We start from the raw sequence: 7936 nt of genomic DNA on the forward strand, positions 1-7936 counted from the left end.
TCAGCCCTGTGCTCCAGACCCCTCACCATTTCATTGCCCTCCTTTGAACGCGTTCCAGGCCCTCCATGTCTTTCTTGCAGTGAGGGGCCCAAAACTGGACACAGTAAGTGCTAAGTGATGCTAAGTGGTCTCCCAAGAGCAGAGGGAGGAATGGGAGCCGTCGCTTTGGAGGTAACGCGTCTCCGGATCTCTGCTGCAGAACCTCGCCCCCATGGCCGTGTTTTCTTCTCTCTGTCATTTCTTGGCGTTTTTGGCCGAGGTTGGAAAATGTTTTCCTGCCAATTGTGAAGCTCTCTGTCAGCGCCTCGCCCAGCTCTCCTTGCTTGGAGGTTGGTCGATGCGTTTGAAGGTAACGCTCATCCTTCTGTTTGCCATCCAAACGCCCCTCTCTCCGGATTTGGGCTTCTGGGGCTGAATCTGGGCAAATCCCAGTGGAAAAGCTCTAAAAAAACAGTTTGACCATCATGGGGTCAAAGTCAGACTGCATCTGTCGACAGATTCAGCTGTGTATGGACAGGCAAGGCTGTGGAGACAGCAATGCTCCCACATGAGATGGGTCCTTAAGGGCCACAGAACCACGGAAGGGGTTGGGTTGGATCATCGATCCAGCTGATCACTGAAGCACAGAATAGGTTGGAAGGGTCCTTAAAGGTCACAGAACTCCTTAAGGGCTTCGGTTGTAAGAGTCCTCATAGATCATAGAAGCACCAAGTGGGTTGGAAAGGTCCTTAAAGATGATCGAGCCATGTAACGGGTCAGGTTGGGAGGGTCCTCAAGGTCATAGAAGCTTAGAATGGTTTGGAAAGGTCCTTAAAGATGATAGAGCCATCGAAGGAGGACACGATGGCTTGATGGTGATAAGGGGAAAGCAGCTCTGGTGCTGCACTTGAGGAGAATGGGGCAGCTCAAAGGGAGACCTGGGGTGCACCAGGACCAAATGCTCAAAACCGGCACCAAAAAGGGATTGGAATCACAGAATCAAACACAGAACCACAGAATGGGGTTGGAAGGGACCAGAGAGATCATGGAATTATAGAGCCATGGGGTTGGGTTGGAACAGACCTTCAGGATCATAGAACTGTGGGGTGGGTTGGGGTGGAAGGGCCCTCGAAGATCATAGAAGCACAGAGTGGGGTTGGAAAGGTCCTCAAAGATCATAGAAGCACAGAATGATTGGGGTTGGAAAGGTCCTCAAAGATCATAGAATCACAGAGTGATCGGGGTTGGAAGGGTCCTCAAAGATCATAGAATCACAGAGTGGGGTTGGAAAGGTCCTCAAAGATCATAGAAGCACAGAGTGGGTTGGGGTTGGAAGGGTCCTCAAAGATCATAGAAGCACAGAGTGGGTTGGGGTTGGAAGGGTCCTCAAAGATCATAGAAGCACAGAGTGGGGTTGGAAAGATCCTTCAAGACCGTAGAACCGTGGGATGGTTGGGTTGGAAGGGATCACAGATCACCCATCCAAACCCCAGGCTGAGCAGCGCTGCGCTCACACCCCACACCACGAGGTCGTTCCGCTCCAGCTGGGCTTGGATTCGAGCAGCATTCATGACCCAACGCTTGGTAGCATTTCACACCTGTCAAAAAATTCCACGCGAACGCGTCGGCCCTCTTTCATTGTTGGGCCGTGGTTGTGGGGAGCTTTTTTTGTTGTTGTTGGTTTTATTTTTACTATTTCACTGAAGCAGCAGGATGTTGGATGTTGGGAAGGGGACGGATTTGGCCTCAGCTCAGGTTTTGTGCCTGCAGCACCCTCCCGTATCGCCCTTCTTCCACCAGCAGAAGCTGACAGCTAAAGGGCTGCTCGCCGCTCCTGGCCTCTCCATCATTGTTTTTATTTTTCAAGTGTAAATTACAGGAAAAAAGACAAAGAGAAAAAGGGAGAGACGCTCGCAAAGGCACACAAAAGGAGAGAGAGAAATCCCACCCCGTTCTGCTCGTCCCACACACCGCAGCCGAAAGCCACAGCGCAGCACAAATCCATGGTGGTATTTGGAAGGGATGAGCCCACCCCTGTAAGCCCCTTCATCCCGCTCCGCTGAGTTTGCCAGGAGGATTAACCCAGTCTTGTTCTCAATCCCAGTTTATGAGTTCCCTGCTGGTGGGGAAGATCCTGTGTGTTTAAACAACAGCCTAATTAATCCCTATTTTATTACTTTCCCTTGTCAAGTGGCTAAATGGGAGCTGTCAGCCGGCAGCCACCGCCGCTCGCATTTGTTTAGATCCCAAATTACTTCATCAGAACCATCTGCTCCGCACGCAGGGCACTTGGTGGTTGTTTGTTTCTCTCTCTGGACACAGTGAGGGGCACAAACAGCGTCTGGGAGAGGGGGGACGGTCCTGGAGGGATCCGCAGAGGAAATCCTGAGCATGGAAAATCCAGGCACTGAGCAATGGAAAGGAAAAGAGGACCCCAAAATCACTTTTCTTGCCGGGGATGTGTGGGTGCAGCTCCAGGCGTCCCCCTCCTTCCTTCCTTGGCTTCCTGAGCCCCTTAAATTGGGTGTTTTCTCTCTGAAAAAGAGCAGAGGAGGGGGGGGGACTCACTGCAGTGTCCCAGCACTGAAAGGTGTTTACAAAGCAGGCAGAGGCTCGAGGAGATGTGGGGCAGAGGCTACGAGCTGCTCATTCCATTCTTATAACACTAACCCCATGGTTCTGTGATCTGTAAGGACCCACTCAACCCAATCCCACCCCACAGTTCTATAACCTTTAAGGACCTTTCCAACCCAACCCCATCCCATGGTCCTGTGATCTGCAAGGACCCATCCAACCCAACCCCATCCTGTGGTTCTATGATCTTTAAGAACCCACTCAACCCAATCCCACCCCACAGTTCTATAATCTTTAAGGACCTTTCCAACCCAACCCCATCCCATTGTTCTATGATCTTTAAGGACCCACTCAACCCAATCCCACCCCACGGTTCTATAACCTTTAAGGACCTTTCCAACCCAGCTTCATCTCAAGACAAGAAATCAATGTCTGGCCCTGGGAACAACCAACCCCTGGCACAACTTCCCAGGGAGGACAGAATCCCCATCGCTGGAGGAACCTCAAGGTGCGACTGGAAAGGGCAAAAATCTCCTCCAATCCCCTCCGCCGATTTACTGCCCGTCTGCCTGTCGCAGTAACGCTCCTTACTGCGCTACGGGAAAGGAAACATGAAATTCGATGCTGTTTCCCTGGCAAATCCTATTGGTGGGGGGAAATCCTGATCTGAAAGGGCCGGACGGGGGAATCCTTTGAGCTATCGGTGCGGCACGCGTTAATTACTGATGGCGCTTTTTTGCATGAAGTCTGCCTTGGTGTGACAGCTCCAACCCAATCTGTTCCCCAATTCTCCCCTTCCCCGAGCTCCTGACCCCAAGTTTTGCTTTGCAGGCTCTTCCAGACCAAGTGCAGCAGCTGCCTGAAGGCCATCGCTCCCTCCGAGCTCATCATGCGGGTGCTGGAGAACGTCTACCACGTCCACTGCTTCTATTGCTGCGAGTGTGAGCGGCGTCTGCAGCGGGGAGACGAGTTTGTGCTCAAGGAAGGGCAGCTGCTGTGCCGCAGCGACTACGAGAAGGAGAAGGAGATGCTGAGTGCCATCAGCCCCACGCCAACCGAGTCCGGTGAGGAGCTGGAGAGGCGGAGAATGAGGCCGGTGGGGTGGGATTAATGGTTGTGGTGGGATTCGGGCAGCGTGCCCACAGCAGGGGTGGGGATGGGGGAGCTTTTGGGTCTCTTCTAACCCAACCACGCTGTGGTTCCATGATGTGTAAGGTTTCATTCAAACGCAACCCGTTCCATGGTTCAATTATCTTTAAGGACCTTTCCAAGCCAACATGTTCTACGATTCTACAGTATTTGAGGACCCTTCCAACCCAACCCAACCCAACCATTCCATCATTCCATGATCTTTGAGGTCCCATCCAATCACTTTTAAGGACCCTTCCAACCCTAACCATTCTATGACTCTGTAGTCTTTGAGAACCCTTCCAACCCAACCCAATAATTCCACCATTCTCTGATCTTCAAGGTCTCTTTAAATCCAACCATTTCATGGTTCCACGACCTTTGAGGTCCCAACCATTCCATGGTTCCACGACCTCTGAGGTCCCATCCAACCCAACCATTCCATGGTTCCACGACCTCTGAGGTCCCATCCGACCCAACCATTCCATGGTTCTATGACCTTTAAGGACCCTTCCATCCCACCCATCCAACCACTCCATGGCTCTGTGACCGTCACACTTTGGCCACAGCTCAGCCCATGAGCTCCGCTGCCTTCATTCCGTTCTTCTGGTCAAAACTGCACACTGAGAGGAGCAAAACTCAGCATTCCTTTGTGTTTTCGCCCCGAAATTCACCTCTCCCCATCTTCCCCTGCAGTGAAAAGCGAGGATGAGGACGGCAGCCACTCGCACGGCAAAGGCAGCGAGGACAGCAAAGACCACAAACGCTCCAAGCGCCCGCGCACCATCCTCACCACGCAGCAGAGGAGGGCATTCAAGGCTTCGTTTGAGGTCTCCTCCAAACCCTGCAGGAAGGTACAGCGGGGCAGCCCAGTGGGCACGGAGCCCGTTGGGGCCTCGTTCATTTCTGAACTCAGCTCTCCTCTTCGTTTATGCTTGATAGGTGAGGGAGACCCTGGCGGCGGAGACGGGGCTGACGGTGCGGGTGGTGCAGGTGTGGTTCCAGAACCAAAGAGCAAAGGTGGGTGAGGGGAAAGTCCCACATTCGTTCCGCTGCAAGAAAACAAGAGAGAAAAAAAAAGAAAAGAAAAAACAAAAAACCTGTTCTGTGGGATCAAACCACACGTGGTGGGGTAGCGTTGGATGCGCTGGAAGCAAAAGCTTGGAGAGGAACACAGGAAACGCAGAGGTGTTTGCAGAGCTGAAATGTTTTCCTTTTTGTTGCCTTTTTTTAATGGCTCTTTTTGCGTTTCCCCCTCTCCGTGCGTGATGAGGAAGAGGAGGAGGATTTCCCACTTCTTTTTCCCTAGAACCCTTTCATGTTGCAGAATGCAAAGGGTGAGGGCAGAAACGAAGCCCTCAAACGCCTCAGATGGCATTTCCTAACAGAAATGTGCGGCCCTTTCCTGGCGGCCCCATTGCTCGCACCTTGCATGGGGTGAGGAGGAGGGGTGTGAGAGGGGATGCATGACGGCAATCCTCGCTGCCTATGAAAAGTGGGAGGCACCCGCATCCCCTCCTGCCTCAGAACCTCAGGTTTGGGGTCTCCTTCTTCCTGCAGATGAAGAAGATTGCACGCAGGCAGCAGCAGCAGCAGCAGCAGCAGGAGCAGGAGCAGATGGGCAATCCTCGCCTGGGGTCCGGGAGGGGGACGGGGCGCAGCAGCAGGCAGAGCAACGACGACAGCGAAGGTGAGGAGCACTGAGCACTGATGGGGGGGGGGGGCGGCTGCATAGGGGCTATCGAGGCCAAAAGCCTCAAAATCAGCCAAAATCTGCAATTTTAGGATTCCGGGATTCCACCATATTCTGTGGTTCTGGGATTCAAGGGTTCTGTGATTCTATGGCATTTTAGGGTTTTGTTATTCTAGGATTCTGGAGTTCCGATGGTACCCAATGATTCCAGGATTCATCAGATCTAGGATTCTGTCATTCTGTGATGTCCAGATTCTATGATATTCTATGACTCCAGGGTTCTGTGATTCCAGGATTCTGGAATTCGATGACACTAGGATTCCAGGATTCCAGGATTCCATGATTCCATGATTCTATGATTCTATGATTCTACGCTTGTAGGATTCCATGATTCTATAATTTTCTGATATCCCCTGACTCTAGAATTGTGTGATTTTAAGGTTCTGTGATGATTCCAGGATTCTATGATGCTCTAAGACTCCACGACAGTCTGTGACACGTAGGGTTCTGTGATTCTTGGATGTCGCTATCCTGGGGTCGTATAATTCAGTGATATTCGATGACTCCAAAATTCTGTGATTGTAGGATTCAGGAATTAGATGATAGGATTCTAACACCTTCGCCCCACCGCTCTGCGCCCCTTCTCCCCCTCCGTCCCACGCTTCTGTCTTTAGATGGTGCAAGCGTTCACGGCCTGGATGGGCTGATGGTCCCATATCCCCGGCTCCCCCAGCAGCAGCTGCTGCCCCTGGACCAGAATGGCTACAGCACGGACCTCTACAGGCAGGGCCTCACCCCACCACAGCTGCCCGGAGACCACCTGCACCCCTACGGTAGGAGAGCAACTCCCAACCCACCAACACCATCCAACCCACCAACGCCATCCAACCCACCAAAGCCATCCAACCCACCAAGGCCATCCAACCCACCAAAGCCATCCCACCCACCAAGGCCATCCCACCCACCAAAGCCATCCAACCCACCAACGCCATCCAACCCACCAAGGCCATCCCACCCACCAAAGCCATCCAACCCACCAAGGCCATCCAACCCACCAAGGCCATCCAACCCACCAAAGCCATCCAACCCACCAAAGCCATCCCACCCACCAAAGCCATCCAACCCACCAAAGCCATCCCACCCACCAAGGCCGTCCAACCCACCAAGGCCATCGTTGGGTTCCATCCAAACAGACAGTAGGGGTTGGGTTTGGGTCCCAGGGGATGGACACAGCCTCCAGGCTGAGCCCTGCTAAAGGCTGGGGTCCCGTGAAAGGTGAGTTGGGGTGAGGCTTGTGAAATCCATCCTTGGGTTCCACCCAAACGGCCAACAGGAGTTGGATTGGGGGCTCCTGCTCCTATTGGGTGGCTCCGACTCATGGTGGGCGACTCCAGGCCCCGCTGCAGCGACACGACAGCTCGCCATGCTCGTGCCGCACGGACGCCCATTCTTCTTTCTTTCTTCTTCCAGATTCAGAAGGAGTTTTCCATGACATGGACAGCGAGAGCATCAGCCACCTGGGGGACTGCCTGCTGTCGACGGCCGAAGCCAACCTCCTGCAAGCCCGCGTGGGCAACCCCATCGACCGACTGTACTCCATGCAGAGCTCCTACTTCACCTCCTGACCTTCAAACAGCTCTCCACCAGGACCCACCAGGACCCACCAGTATCTCGGACGGGTGCTGCTCTGGGTTCGGACACGAGACATTCCTTGAGTGCTGCACAACGGAGGAGGCGGCGGATCCGGCCCACGCAGAAACGCTATTCTGCAACCCGAAGGACTCGGGGTTGCCTCTCTCCTTATTTTCTATCCTCAATGGACGGTATGATGTTGTTTAGCTGTTCCTTTAGCAGTTTGTCCCGTGTTTGAGCATGACGTCCTTCCGACACAGACTGGCCAAGCCGAGCGGAGCGGCCCCAAGCAGCAGCGCAGGCTTCTTCCTCTTGTTTATTCAATCCCTGCTGCGCTGGTTTGCCTCGTTCCTCAGCCCAGACGCTTTGTGGAGCAAGGTTAACTTCCAACAAGGTCCTGAGGCCTCTCCAAGGGACGCCTCTCTGCTCCATGCCCCTCTTCACGGCCACCGCAGGGCAGTTTTCATCTGACATTTCAGAAAGGCGCCGTCGCCTGGCTTTGGAATGAAACAGCTGGGATCAGTGTCTGCCTCCAGAAATGGGAGCATTTCTGCTCCGTCAAGGATGCCAAGAGGAATGTGGCAAAACTGCAGCGAGTTCCCCATTGCTGTCACACCTTTTGTCCTCCAAAAGGGCGCTTTTACTCCGTTTGTGGACAGAGCACAAAATCACAGCTGCCAGCCGTGCTCCTTTCTGCTTTTTTTCTTTTTCTTTTTTTTTTTTTTCCGTTTTAAAACAGCAAAGCGAAGAGGATTTGCTCCAAAAATATTCCTGCTGGAAAGCCTTTATAGCTTTGCCCACAGCAGGTTTTTTTGGCAACCCTGCCCACGGCAGGTGGGTTGGAACAAGATGACTTTTGAGGTTCTGCCCAACCCAAATCATTCCATCGTTCTGTGATCTTAAGGTCTCCTCCAACCCAAACCATTCCAT

General features: G+C 53.1%; 1 protein-coding gene across 2 annotated transcripts; it reads left to right on the plus strand.

The window, feature by feature from the left end:
• The first annotated feature begins 1367 nt into the window (after positions 1-1367).
• On the plus strand, positions 1368-7883 carry LOC122158596 (LIM homeobox transcription factor 1-alpha-like). Of its 2 annotated transcripts, XM_042815349.1 has the most exons (8): positions 1368-2015; positions 2943-3061; positions 3385-3617; positions 4378-4535; positions 4624-4701; positions 5242-5371; positions 6049-6207; positions 6845-7883. In XM_042815349.1, exons 1-8 carry the CDS (start codon positions 1983-1985, stop codon positions 6997-6999), a joined length of 1065 nt encoding a protein of 354 aa, XP_042671283.1. In that variant the 5' UTR covers positions 1368-1982; the 3' UTR covers positions 7000-7883. The 2 variants fall into 2 exon arrangements, with proteins under 2 accessions (XP_042671283.1, XP_042671281.1); XM_042815347.1 differs by lacking the exon at positions 1368-2015 and having other exon boundaries at positions 2879-3061.
• The last annotated feature ends 53 nt before the right edge of the window (positions 7884-7936 follow it).

This window comes from Centrocercus urophasianus, unplaced genomic scaffold (genome assembly GCF_019232065.1).
Source record: "Centrocercus urophasianus isolate 14NV4802_14NV808 unplaced genomic scaffold, USGS_Curo_1.0 seq_1494, whole genome shotgun sequence".
Classification (NCBI taxonomy): Eukaryota; Metazoa; Chordata; class Aves; order Galliformes; family Phasianidae; genus Centrocercus; species Centrocercus urophasianus.

Bases quoted from the DNA above. Each gene is read 5' to 3' on its own strand.
- LOC122158596 (XM_042815347.1), top strand. From the start codon at position 2,886: ATGATCTTTAAGGACCCACTCAACCCAATCCCACCCCACGGTTCTATA. The intron at 4,536-4,623 runs GTACAGCGGGGC...TATGCTTGATAG, and splicing joins CCTCCAAACCCTGCAGGAAG to GTGAGGGAGACCCTGGCGGC. The intron at 5,372-6,048 runs GTGAGGAGCACT...TTCTGTCTTTAG, and splicing joins GAGCAACGACGACAGCGAAG to ATGGTGCAAGCGTTCACGGC.